This window comes from Cydia strobilella, chromosome 5 (assembly GCF_947568885.1).
Source record: "Cydia strobilella chromosome 5, ilCydStro3.1, whole genome shotgun sequence".
In the NCBI taxonomy this organism is placed as follows: domain Eukaryota; kingdom Metazoa; phylum Arthropoda; class Insecta; order Lepidoptera; family Tortricidae; genus Cydia; species Cydia strobilella.
Window position 1 is genome coordinate 3,546,476 of NC_086045.1, and position 14,458 is coordinate 3,560,933.

The 14,458-nt window shown below is 42.9% G+C and overlaps 1 protein-coding gene across 1 annotated transcript; it reads left to right on the top strand.

Moving 5' to 3' along the window:
- Positions 1-1,055: 1,055 nt before the first annotated feature.
- On the top strand, positions 1,056-10,340 carry LOC134741742 (uncharacterized). The gene is made up of 4 exons (XM_063674636.1): positions 1,056-1,063; positions 3,698-6,913; positions 7,292-7,817; positions 10,320-10,340. Exons 1-4 carry the CDS (start codon positions 1,056-1,058, stop codon positions 10,338-10,340), a joined length of 3,771 nt encoding a protein of 1,256 aa, XP_063530706.1.
- Positions 10,341-14,458: the final 4,118 nt, after the last annotated feature.

Genomic DNA, 14,458 nt, shown 5'->3' on the forward strand with positions numbered 1-14,458 from the left:
ACTAAAGCTATAGAAACTTATAAAATAGGTAGGAGTTGAAGTTTACCACGAAATGGTCTCGCCTCAGCATAATGCTGAACCGAAGGTCAACGCTGATCTTCCGGCGGGACCATTTCGTGGTAAACTTCAACTCCTACCTATTTTATAAGTTTCTATAGCTTTAGTATACTTTTGTATGTAATTTTAGTTTTAAGTTTATCATGAATAAAACATTTGAATTTGATTTTGAATTTGAATTTGAATTTAATTACGCAAAAAAACGGCAAAAAAATCACGTTTGTTGTATGGGAGCACCACTTAAATATTTATTTTATTCTGTTTTTAGTATTTGTTGTTATAGCGGCGACAGAAATACATCATCTGTGAAATTTTCAACTGCCTAGCTAATCTAGCTATCACGGTTGAAATATTGTTGACAGACAGACAGACAGACAGCGGAGTCTTAGTAATAGGGTCCCGTTTTTACCCTTTGGGTACGGAACCCTAAAAAGCAAAACAAATAGCTTCAACTATATTAGTACCTATTAAAAGACATACTTTGAATGCCTGCACGGGAATAAAAATAATTGCACATGTACGAGTAATAAAATAGAATTAGTTGACAGCTTCAGATACTTAGGATTATTAATAGATAAACACTTTAACTGGAAATTGCACATTAATCAGGTATGCAATAGATTACGATCTGTGTTGGGTCAATTTTATCATTTAAGCAGAATAGTCAACAAACGCACCCTGCACATTGTTTATCATGCTCTCGCTGACTCATTGTTAAGTTATGGACTCAGTTGCTATGGACGTACCTTCAAAACAAATTTGGATCAAATAAAACAACTTAAAATTAGATTAATTAAGGAATAGGTATTAACATTCAGTATGACTTACTGTTCTCAGATTGTAAAACTCTTCCAATGCATTGTAAAGTTAGGTACCTAAATACATGTAACTCGATCTTCCAAAATAGTAAATTGAATCAACCTGCACCCAAAAACTATTATGGACGGAGAACCCAAGAATAAATACTTGATCCCCAAAATGTACAATGAAAATCCAATATGACTAGGTAACCCTAAATTAAAAAAGAAAAATTGAAGGAATTATTGTTAGACGAATTCGATAACTCCATAAAACAACAGTAGTACCTATAAGTAATTTATGTTAGTATCAGAGTGTACTAAAGATAAACCAACAGTCAGGGTTATTCCCACTAGCTACCACCAATTTGTTACCAGTGGTAACTACTGGGAATTTCCCACCTTTTACCACTGGTAACTACTGGAAAAAGAAACCTATACCTTCTACGGTTTCTTTCTACTGTTTTTATTAGTATTGAACTCCAACAACATTTTGGTGGTAACTACTGGGAAAAAAGTCCCACCTTTTACCAGTGGTAACTACTGGGATTTTTTTCCCTATCTTTATCTTTAATAACAAAATGACCATTGTCGTATATAGCTTTTAAGATATTTTTATTGTACGTTTTGTGATTCTCTAATTTTGTGTTTTATTATTGTGTAACTTTCTATGTCTTTTAATCATTGTGTGTTTATGTTTTATTTTTATATTTCGTGCATAGTTATAAGAATCAATGTCCCACAATAAATATTACCTATTCCCTAACTTTGTAAAATAGCGTAAGCTGATTGGCCAATAAATGGATACTGACTCTGCACAACACACCCACGTGACACAGTGGGCGGGGCGCGGTCGCGCTCTCATATAAATATGACTGCCCAACCTAGCCTCGTCAGTCCGTCAACAACTAGTCTTTCTACAACACCTCTACACTTAACATCTTATTAACCCTAAAATAAGTGTTCTTACTAACCCTCACACTAACCCGGTAACATGGTGGTGGTATTTCTGAGGTAATTGGCAGCGGTAGCTTCACTTCGGTCAGCGCGTTCCAGTCTTCGGCGTACGAGCTTCAAGAAAAACAGTCTACGCTCAACAATTATGGTCTCGATAGCCGAATAAAGAACAAAGAAACAAGTACGCGCTGAGTGTTGAGAATTTCTCCACTCAGATAGAAGAAAGAACAAAGAAACAAGTACGCGCTGAGTGTCGAGATTTTTCTCCACTCAGATAGAAAAAAGAAGCTTGAAAAACGAACGCGCTGAGCCTTGAAGTACGCTTCGGCTCAGACCCTTACCCAATTACCCCTCCATACCCCACTATACCGGCTTGCCGGTCGGACCGTGCTGTGTTGTAGGTTTTCCTCCACTCACGCGTCCTGGCAACTTTCGTTGCACGTGTCACATGGTGATGCCATCACACTGCTTTCGAACGCTCTAGGCATTGCACTTTGTCATTGCGGGAGATTCAGTGCACCGAGGGATTTACGCTTAGGGGCACTGACGTTGCGCTCTGTGGCGTCAGGGCATAGGTGTTAGGCAGGTAAATTTGTATATAGTTAGGGACCCCCGCGTGTGTGTCAAGAAAGAAGAAGATGTCTACGAAGAGTACGAGAAATCTTCGACCGCGCGCTAAGGGCCCGCCTGCCCCCGCGCCCACAGAGACCCCTACCCCCTCGTCCGGCAAGACCACGTCTACCGAGACACATACATGGAGCAAAGGCTCCACCGGCAACCAAGTGAATAGCGGTGGAGAGATAGACAACAATTCGGTACACTCGAACGCATTCGAAGATACGGTAGTAGAACGCAGTAGGTCGAATACGCTAGTAAATAAAGACCCCGTGGTCGCGCCGCCGCCGCCGCGGGCGCCGTCTGTTCGTGGATCAATCAGAGGTCGCGAATCGGTAAATAGGGATCGTGATAGTCAATTATCGGTGCTCATGGCCGAGCTCGAGGTTCATAAAGCCGCTCTAGTTGTCGCTCAGAAGCAGTCCGATACTGCCAAATTAAAGCTGCAGATCGCCGAATTGGAGGCGAATTCTGACAGAGGCAGTACCGTGGCTGACGAGTCTGAACGGCGTACTAGGAATTGGGTAGGACAACAGTGTAGGCCACAGGAGCACGACGTCGCGATCGAGAATAATAAAATTCCCTTGCCGAAGGAGACAGCGCCGCCGCCGCGCGCCGCCGCCATTGAGCGGGGTACTAGTAGGCCGCAACCGCGTTATTTAGAGGTGCCACACGGCAGTTATGCACCTATCTACCATAAGCCGCCCGAGTTACCCTCATTCGGAGGAGATATAACCGAATGGATTTCATTTAGGGCAGAGTTCGAGGACGCGTCTCCCATGTTTAGTGCCGTCAATAACGTAAGTCGTATTAGGCGCGCGCTCAAAGGCGAGGCTCGGACCGCCGTGAAATCAATTATGTACACAGTTCAGGACCCGTACGAAATTATGGAGGCGCTAGAACGGCAATTCGGCGACCCGGAGGAAATTGTGTTAACGGAGTTGCATAATATAAAACGTATGCCGCGCTTGTCAGAAGACAACGCGAACATAGCTTCCTTCGCCGCACATATTGCGAATGCCGTCGCAACCATACGTTCGCTGCGACAAGAACAGTACCTACACGCGCCTGAACTTGTAAACAAAATCGTGGACAAACTTAATTTGATTGTGCGTTACGAATGGGCAAAATATAGGCAGTCTAATAGTCAAACTCCCGGTCTAGTTGCATTATCGGAGTTTTTGAACGAAATTAGCACTGCAGCCAAACGCGTCAACCGACATAGGCCGTCGAACAGATTGCGGAACACAGTAAACACGGTATCTTTTGAGCACAACCCTAGGCGAGCAAGCAGTTCTCGCGATAGGCGTCGCGCCCCCGCGTTTTCCCGCGATCCTAGCACGGAGTCGGAATCAGATTCCCACGATCATTACGTACGCGAAGCGCCGCGTAGTAATAAACCCGCTATCGCGCAAGTTAAGCCAACAACCGACATCGTCCGTCCCTGTCTCGCGCAGCACGTGCGCCGTTTGCAAGAACGGCCACGAGCACAAAGTTAGCGCGTGTCGTAAATTTTTAGCGGCGACGATTTCTGAACGGTGGGACTTAGCGAAGGGCGCTAAATTGTGCTATAGATGCTTAGACGCGGCTCACCGTAAGTTCAAGTGCAAGTACATCGCGTGCGGAGTTAACCAATGCGAAGCCGGACATCATAAGCTATTACACGGACTGAACGCGGCCGCGCCCGCGAACGGTAATAGTGCTCCGGCGGTAACGGTTAATAATATTAGGCTCCCGCAAACGTACCTCAAAGTCATGCCTGTAGAGGTGTCGGGACCGCTAGGTACCGTACAAACCCTCGCGCTGTTAGACGAAGGCGCGGCTATGACTTTGATGCTTCACGAAACGGCCGATAAACTCGCGCCTCGCGTAAAAGGCGAAACTTTAGAGATAGAAGGCATAGGCGGCGTAGTCAGAAATCCAGATTCGTATACGTTACGAGTCGCAATACGGGGTTTTTGTAGCCGACACATGGAAATGATGGAGGTAATCACGATTGGCGATATTGGCATAGGAATGCAGGGCGTACCACGTGACGTAGTCGACAAGTGCGAACACTTGACTAAGATCGCGGACGAATTGAGTTACCCGACCGGCATACCTACCATCGTGATAGGCCAAGATAATTGGCACCTCATCATTTCTCGGCAAATATTAGAGGGCCCGCCTGAGCTTCCCATTGCTAGCCTCACTAGACTGGGCTGGGTTTTACACGGCCCAGATAGAACGCGCCGCGCCGCGGTAAACTTTGTAGGGCACGCACGGCCTAAAACCGCGGACGACGAGGCTTTAGAGCTAATGAAACGGCATTTTGACATAGAATCATTAGGCGTTTCACAAAAGCTACCTCGGGCCGATCCCGACCAGCGCGCGCTAGACTTGCTGAAAACCACCTGTGTAAAAATACCGGGGGAGAATAGGTATCGAGCGGGCTTATTATGGCGGACAGACGACGAAAAGCTCCCAGATAACCGAGCGCAAGCATTAAAACGGCTGTACAGTCTAGAACGAAAACTAGACCGAGATGCAACGTTAAAGGCCGAATATGCAAAGCATATGGCTAACTTGCTTGACAAGGGTTACGCGGAGAAAATGGAGTCGCCGCCCCCCCTCGATGCACCCCGGGTGTGGTACTTAGCGCATTTCCCAACTTTTCACCCGCAACGCGGCAAAATGAGATTAGTGTGGGACGCGGCCGCCACGGCCTACGGACGGTCGCTCAATAGCGCGCTTTTGGCCGGCCCCGACTTATTAGAGTCACTCTTTGGCGTACTAGTGCGTTTCCGCGAGGGTAAAATCGCGGTAATAGCGGACGTCAAAGAAATGTTTTTACAGATCGAGATAATTGAGCAAGATCGCGATGCGTTACGTTTCGTTTGGCGGGGGGAGGACCGCACCTCTCCACCGCAAGAATACAGAATGAAGCGGCTTATATTTGGATCGGCAGCGTCGCCGACAACCGCGCTATACGTCAAAAACGAAAACGCAAGAACGCATAGCGAACAATTTCCGATCGCAGCTGAAAAAACAATAAAAAATACGTACATGGACGACATGTTGATCGCGCTCGATACGTCCGAGGACGACGCCAGGCGCATAGTAAACGAGGTTTACGAATTAAATATGCGCGCGTCATTCGAGCTTCGCGGGTTCGCTTCGAATCATCCTGCGGTTATTGCTGACGTAGTTAACAGTAAAGAGGAAACGTCATTGTTAGGCGCTAGCGAGAGCGAACGTACGTTAGGTTTGAAATGGAATCACAAGCGTGACACCTTAGGTTTCAACGTAAACTTTCGCAACACGCCCGAGGACGTACTTAACGGTCAGAAATTACCTACAAAACGACAGGTTACGAGTAGTGCGATGTCGATATTCGATCCGATCGGATACGTTAGCCCCATATCCGTCTTAGGCAAGGCATTAATGCAGGAGATATGGCGCACCGGAATCGGATGGGACTCGCCCATACCCGTCTCGCTCGCACCCGCATGGCGATCGTTCATAGATAACGTACAACAATTACGGGACTTGGAAATTCCGCGACACGTGCCCGCATTTAATAGGGAGGCATATATGCATGTTTTTTGCGACGCAAGTGAAAAAATATATGCCGCGGCCGTGTACCTAGTCAGCGTCAACCCCGAGGGGACTAGAACGTCCGCATTAGTGGCCGCAAAGGCCCGAGTGTCACCTCTCCGGGTAGTTAGTATTCCACGAATGGAATTACAGAGCTGCGTACTAGCGACTAGGTTAGCGGAGACCATAGTCAAAGAGTCAGACTACGTAATAAAGGACAAGTATTTTTGGTCTGACTCCAAAACGGCACTCACGTGGATACGGTCGGACCCACGTAGGTACAAAACGTTCGTCGCACATAGGTTAGCGGAAATCGAGAACACTACCACCCCCGCCAACTGGCGCTGGGTGCCTAGTGCAGCTAACGTAGCTGACGACGCGACGCGCGGTATACCTACGCAATTTGGAGCGAACCACCGATGGTTCATAGGGCCCGATTTCATACGTAAAAGCGAGGAGCATTGGCCGACAAAGAAAACGCCCGCGCCCGTCGCCGATACGGGCGAAGAACGCGTTAACAAGCTCGTATGCTCGGTAGGCGCCGCGAAAAATAAGTTTGAGTACCTGCCGGAGGTATGTAGGTTCTCAAAGTTCGTACGCTTAGTCCGCGCCACCGCTAAAACACTGGTTGCCGCCGAGGTTTTTAAAGCCGCATTGCTTAAAAAGAAACCAGACACAGACATAAATAAGGGGCATTTGAACTTAGCAGAGATATTGCTTATACGCCGGAGTCAACATGAAGCCTTTCCAGAGGAAATCAAGTTAATGGAAACTGGACGGCCGATTCCGAAGAAATCGCCACTCCATAAAATCGCAGTAAAACTCGACAAAAATGGAGTCATCGTGCTGAACGCCAGAATAGATAAAGATGTACACATACCCGTTCTACACGCTAAAGAAGATTTCGTCAAGCTGCTAATACATCATTTTCATGCTCTCTACAATCACGGCAACCATTCAACAGTGATAAACGAGCTGAAACAAAGATATTATATTATCGGTCTGCGCGGTAGCATTCGTTATATAACGAATAAGTGCCAATGGTGTCGGACCTATAAGGGGACCACACTCAAGGTTCCTGTAGGCGACTTACCACCAGAGAGGCTCCAGGCGAATCAACCGCCATTTACCGCCGCAGCCGTAGATTTATTTGGCCCAATGAATATTACAATAGGCCGCCGCCGCGAGAAAAGATGGGGCGTATTATATACTTGCCTCACTACCCGAGCTGTGCACTTAGAGCTTGCCGCCTCACTTTCGGCATCCTCTATGATACTCTCACTGCGCAGAATGATAGCTCGGCGCGGCACGCCTACCGTTCTGTACTCCGACAACGCAACTAACTTCTACGGAGCAGAACGAGAAATTGCAGAGGCCAAGAAAACGCTGCCAGACAGTCTAAAGCCATTCCTGACTGAACGAGCGATCACCTGGAAAAAGATACCGCCTGGCAACCCTTCCGCCGGCGGTGCATGGGAACGACTCGTGGGCAGCGTGAAAACTGCACTGAAAGCTACACTAAAAGAGAGAGCACCTCATGAAGAAGTTCTACATACGCTGCTTCTAGAAGCCGAGCACGTAGTGAACTCCAGACCACTGACACCTGTGAATCCAGACCTAGATGTCGAGGCTCTGACGCCGAACCATTTTCTCATCGGCCGGTCGAGCGCAATGGCACCGCTGGGCGTCTTCACAGACAAAGATATGTCACTGTCGTCATGGAAGACAGCGCAGAACTTAGCCGATCACTTTTGGAGGCGCTGGCAGAAAGAATACAGACCCAGCCTCCTCCCTCGGCCCAGTGCTCACCAGAACGTGCAGAAGCTAAATATAGGCGACATCGTCATCGTAGCGGACAGCTCTATGCCACGAGGAACATGGCCTAGAGGCGAAATCGCACAACTCTTTCCCGGCCCTGATGGCCACGTAAGAGTAGCCATTGTTCGCACCCGAGCGGGTGAAGTCCGCCGTCCAGTTTCCCGGCTTATACCTATATACTCCACGAATGGAGACGGTGTTGGCACACGCGGGGGAGATTGTCGTATATAGCTTTTAAGATATTTTTATTGTACGTTTTGTGATTCTCTAATTTTGTGTTTTATTATTGTGTAACTTTCTATGTCTTTTAATCATTGTGTGTTTATGTTTTATTTTTATATTTCGTGCATAGTTATAAGAATCAATGTCCCACAATAAATATTACCTATTCCCTAACTTTGTAAAATAGCTTAAGCTGATTGGCCAATAAATGGATACTGACTCTGCACAACACACCCACGTGACACAGTGGGCGGGGCGCGGTCGCGCTCTCATATAAATATGACTGCCCAACCTAGCCTCGTCAGTCCGTCAACAACTAGTCTTTCTACAACACCTCTACACTTAACATCTTATTAACCCTAAAATAAGTGTTCTTACTAACCCTCACACTAACCCGGTAACATGGTGGTGGTATTTCTGAGGTAATTGGCAGCGGTAGCTTCACTTCGGTCAGCGCGTTCCAGTCTTCGGCGTACGAGCTTCAAGAAAAACAGTCTACGCTCAACAACCATTGTAATCAACTTTAACTAATTATACTAATCCTACGCTGACTTAGGACGCATTTCTAACTGGATCACCAATAACAACTTTAAGGAATACAATAAAATGGTATTTTCCGTGAATGACGGCTCAAATCGAATCCCATAGTTATCGGGAAACATTTAACACTATACAGAGGCAGCTCACGTCTGTGCTGTTAATGTGATCGGCCGCTGTCACACCGAAGCGAATCTAGCAATGTGCAATTGCAGAACATTGTCAAAATTTCCAAAATTTCTGGAAACTTTCATGAGAAAATTCTGATGCAAGTTTCCACTTAGAAAGTTCCCGTTCAGATTAAAGATACTCAATGTTCTTAACTGTTGACGACTGTTTCATTTAATATTTACGCCACTCATTGGCGACTGGCATCTATTTCAAGTGTCATAAAAATTAAAACTAACTGTAAGAAGGTTTGGCGATAAACGTTAAGAAAAAAAAACCGAGAAAATTTTATGGGAACTGCAATTTTCGAGAAGTCTCTTTGGCATATTTCTAAGCGAATCTCGTCATTTAAGACCTGTCATGTTATTCTCAATATAAGTTTAGACTCCAGTTCCATTAAGATAGACAATATAGACATTACTATACCTATTATTTATAACTATTTACCACGTAGGTACCTAACTTATTGACTGAGCGTTCGAACGGCCCTTCACTTTCGTTTCAGCTTGGGCAAATTCTCGTGGAAATTTGTAATCAGGTTTGAAAGATAGACAGTTTTTTTTTGTCATTTCGTGGAATGGTTCTAGGGATAGAGCCCAATAAGATCATCATTACTATCATGTTGTATTTTTAATGTACAGTAAGCTGCAGAGATAACTGATCCCTCCCGCATAGAAACTTGTTTGCAGGGGGGGTCAGTCTCTGGCGTCTCTGCAGCTTACGGTACTAAAATTTTTAGAACACAATTAGTTTGGAAACAAAGTAGGCACATTTTACGCTATATGTTTTTCCAGTCACTTTATGATTTCACCGTAAATGTTGTAAGTAAGCAAGTACTTAAATATTCTTTATTGCTCCAATATTAATACGAATACATTTTTCATGTAAAATTATAACGAAAAGTTAGAAGAAAATTAAAACTAGGCAAAAACAGGCTGTCCTCCAGACAACCTTTGTGTAGCGGGAAATGAGGAACTCATATCAACAATTGTATTGACTTAAAACAGAGAAAGATTTTGAATTTTGAGTGTTACCAAAGATAGATATAACTCCGTAATAGATGGATACAGTCTAAGGAAAAAACGTGCCTCGAAAATCAAGAAAATTTGATTCTCGTTCAGAGGGCGCTACTAGTTTTGGCCTACAGTCGTATAGATGGCGTTGACGGTTTCGTTTGTTATTTAACAATTTTAACGCATATCAGTGAAAGAACGTGGGTCAAAATCATAAAAATAATTAATGCAAATAAAAAAAATCATTTATCTATATTTAAATACATTCTATCGTATTTTTATAAATCTTCATTTTTAGTTTTAAAGTGTGTCGACAGAAGGCAGTGAATTTACTGGGGTTACAAAATTTACTATGACAGTACCGCTCTAGTATCAGTTACTCTATGGTGTTACCCAACTTACCGGACGGTGTGACCAGTCATTACAATTCGGAACTAAAGCGTAACGGTAATGTCATTCGTAAACATTGTACAATGTACGGGAAGGCCGCAAAGCTATTCTATCCCATTCTGTTTCTCTTGTTTTTACTTTTTACTGTCATGATAATGGGTGGGTCCAGTTATTCGAAGGTGGCCAGTAATAGACGATTTACCATATCTATAATAAAACATGAAATTTGAAATTTCATCCAGAAAGGAAAATGAAGACTACGTTTTTATGAAAAGGCGATTTTTCGCGGCCGTCCACTTTTATACCCGGCATTTCTAGGGTTTGGTCCGAGTTTAGTGGAAGTATAGTGAGACGGGTATTGCTCAATCATGTTTAAAAGGCTAAACGGATTTGGATTAAAATTGGCAAACACGTTTTAACATTATTTAAACTCATGGTGAGGGTACTGGTCTGCTAAGGCCGAGACAACGCTACTCGTCTAGTGTTTACCCAATTTCTTAAATCTTTGTAGTCATTTCAAACTCATTTTATTAACACATATTAAATCACATTTAAAATCGGGTCTATCGCGAATTTATTTTGTTACCTTTATTTACCGAACGTTTTGACACAGGTTTCACTGGTCGTGGTCGCGGCCATTCGCGGCTAACTGATGTCCCAGCAAAATGTCAAAACAGAGATTTGTGTGACTACCCGATGAAAAGTGTATTTAAAGTTTGGGGTAGACATCACATTTTCAAACCCACCACTAGACATAATTGTTAATTATTGTCAATAGTCCGACACGCAACACACAACATCCGCGCACACATCCGAAGATCTTTCTTATCCCTTGGCTTTAACTTTTGGATAATTTTATTAACACAGGAAATACCTTTTCGAGAGTTTCTGAATAGACTTTGTCATTACCATTCAAACCAGGATAACGATAATAATTCCCCTTTGCAATTCGAGGACAATACAAATTATTGTAAGGAAAGCCGCGATCTTTGTATAATTTGCGCCATTTCCCCTCTTCCCCCTACCTTTCTCTTACTGTTTTTAATGACTTTTCACTGTCATAATATCTAGGTTATAAAGCTTTGTTGTTTTTGCTTGTTTCAATCCGAGTTACTGATGTATTTTTGGTGTTTTCATTTTTGGGTAATTAGCCTATAGTAAATATAAATACCACATTTATTTAGAAAGACCTTTTCTTTAACTTTTGAGCAAGTCAAATGCGACTTTTTTCTAATGTAGAAAATAGTGTAAGAACGGAAAAGTTCAAAATTGTGTTTTTGTACTTTTATTCTGTTGTACAGTCGCCATCAGATATATCGGAGCGCCCGAGGTGTTCACAATATCTGAACACGCACTTGACAATAGAGGGGTGTTCAGATATTTGTGAGAGCCTTGACCGCTCAGATATATCTGATGGCGACTGTACCATGTACCTATATATATACGGTTTTTCTTCCCATGTAGTAAGTAAGAAAGTATAAATAACAATACTTGTATTACCAATAGAAAAGTCTTTTCTTCATACTTGTGCCCGTGTGCTTCTCGATATATTTAATCACTAGATATTTATTTATTTCATTTGTTAGCCCGTTGTGTCCCGCTGCTGGGCAAAGGCCTGGAATTTGAATTTTGACTACCCTAAATAGCTTTAGAAAGGGACAGCATAATTCGTCCCTGAATCGCTGTCAAATTGAGGTCAAACTTCTACAGAGCTGATGCCAGCACCACACTGCGCTTTATTTGGCAAATATTCGTGTTGCATCCCTTTTGTTTTGTATGTCGAAGGAAAGAGATGCAACACGAATATTTGCCAAATAATGCGAAGTGTGGTGCCAGCATGTGAGTGCTGTTTGTAGGAAGTGTCATTTCTGTACGGTAAGTAGTTAAGTACTATTATTACGGGCCGGCCACGACTTTGCTCGACCAGCGGTCTCGGCGACGTGCGGCGAGCGGTGTTTCGCGATAATAATAACCCAGCCAACCAATGTGCCAAAAAGAATTTTCAAAAATTGCTGTTCCTATAAAATGTTCTCGGTTATTTTTTACGTAAGCATTTTTGTACTGAATATGCTTGTGCCTCACTAATGGAATCCCGCCTAACCGTTAGTTTCGATTTCTATGACACTTGAAATCTTAGGGCCAAACGGAGTAGCCAATTTTATGTTGGAGACAATATTAAAATGAACGGGGCCCTGGTCCCGACCGTGTCTCCACATAAATAAATTTATTTTATCTCAATAAAAACCTGATACATATCTTCCATCTTCTTGTTTTATTAACAGGCGTTCCTCTCTGTCGAAAATAGGCGGCCAATGTATGGACTGACGTTTATCTGACATGGCTATTTTTACGTTACGTATGCATTAGACGTGCCCTCCCTATGAAGTTATAAAATCTAAATCCGTGGCCCTCCCCCGCAAAAATCGGCAGACTGTTTTCTACAGAAAACTACAGACATGGCGTCTCCGTTTGGTTATATCCTCCAAGCTTAAAATAGACCCCCAAAGAGTGACGTAAATGTTAAATGAAACAGAATTTAATCCCTAATCTGAACGGAGACTAAGTGGAAACTTGCATGAGAATTTTCTTATGAAAGTTTGAGAATGTTTTACAACTTGCACATTGGCATGCCACGAGTCTCGCAGCCGTGTGGCAGAGGGAATCTCTAATTACATAATTTTAATAATTTTAAAGAAAAAAAAATTAAGTACTTAGGTACCAAATTCTGTTTTATCCAGTTAATTGCAGCTCGAGTCACGGCCGAGATACGTGTGATAAATTACTCCAACTCCGTCCGTTTCACCGTTTCACGATAAATTTGTTCCCAACTCGGAATCTAAGGGGTAAAGATTCGAATACTTAGTGCAACTTTCAAACAAGGGTGTAAAGCTGTAGACCATCTCGTATAGATAGACTCCGTTTTATGACATTGAAGACGCATATGGCGAAATGACTGTATAGATTTTTGTTCCCCAATAGCTTTGGTTCCATTCGCTTTTTCCCCATTCTGCTTTTTAACCAGGCGTTTATTCTTTCATTAGTTAATTTAATCACACGCCTATGTCCCAGTCGCTTTTTCCCCCCTGATAATAAAATTGATATTGTAAGAACATTAAGAAAATTAAGTTTACATCACTATGAGCGTGTTAAGGATGACTCACGTTAAACCGGGCCGTGTCCGGGCTGGAGCTTCCGGCGCTTACTTTTCTATGACATGACAGGTGATCACATGATGATTTCCGTAGAAAACGAAGCGCCGGAAGCTCCGGCCCGGACACGGCCCGGTCTAACGTGAGTCATCCTTTACTGGCTAGAATACCCAAAATATCATTGTAGTGTGGTAAAAACTTTAGTGCATCTTCCAGAGCGCGCCACAGCTAAAGTTTATTAACTTTGTTATAACTAAAGGTTAAACCAACAACTGCTTTCTTCAATAAGTTTAGTGTTTAGCTAGGTTTTCGAGGACTCACCTTAGGTACTGTTTCCTACCAACGGTCTACACTAGTTAGAACTAATACTAGCTGACAAACTAAATTTCAGCTTTTTAGGACTTCAGGAAGTACCCTAGAATTTTGATGATCATCAGTGAGTGAGTGGCGAAACCGGTTTTTTTTAGATATCAATAAAATCTAAAGTATAAGAGCTATGCCAATCAAATTTTAATAAGTCCACTGCCGACATCATATCCCAAGAATTTCGTTTATCGGGTATAATCCAAACTCAAGTTATGAGGGTTCAAAAAAACAACGAAGCGCTTCGAGAAAAGATAGGAACTAGGAAGTGCCCTTACGCTTCGCTTTGCTCGTCTTCTCGATATATCCTTATCCTTTAAATATTTCTATTTATATTCTTTTAATTTAATTTTTGTAATTTTCCATTGAAGAGTCTGTGAAAATTTTAACTTCCTGCCAATGGCAATGAGGTGCTTAAGCGTACCACTAACATATATCATGTAATAGGCTTCTTAGGTATTAAGCCTTCGGCTAGAGGAACCCTGAAATATACCCACACATTTTCTATATCGCAACCTTTTCTATATAAAATTTATTGTGTTCAATATTTTTTGTGTCGAACAAAGATTTCAAAGGAACCATAACTTTTAGGATAAATATTTATGAGGTGTTACCAGGCTTAAGAGAAACTTTAGAAATGCTGATGTAGGTACTCGTATTATTTTATTCATAAAAATAAGTTTCCGCCAAAAATTACATTTATTGTAACACATTTATATAATTATTATTTATGTTTATCTGTTTATACGATCTCCGCAATGTATTGTGCTCTTTAATATTATTATGAAAGCTAATC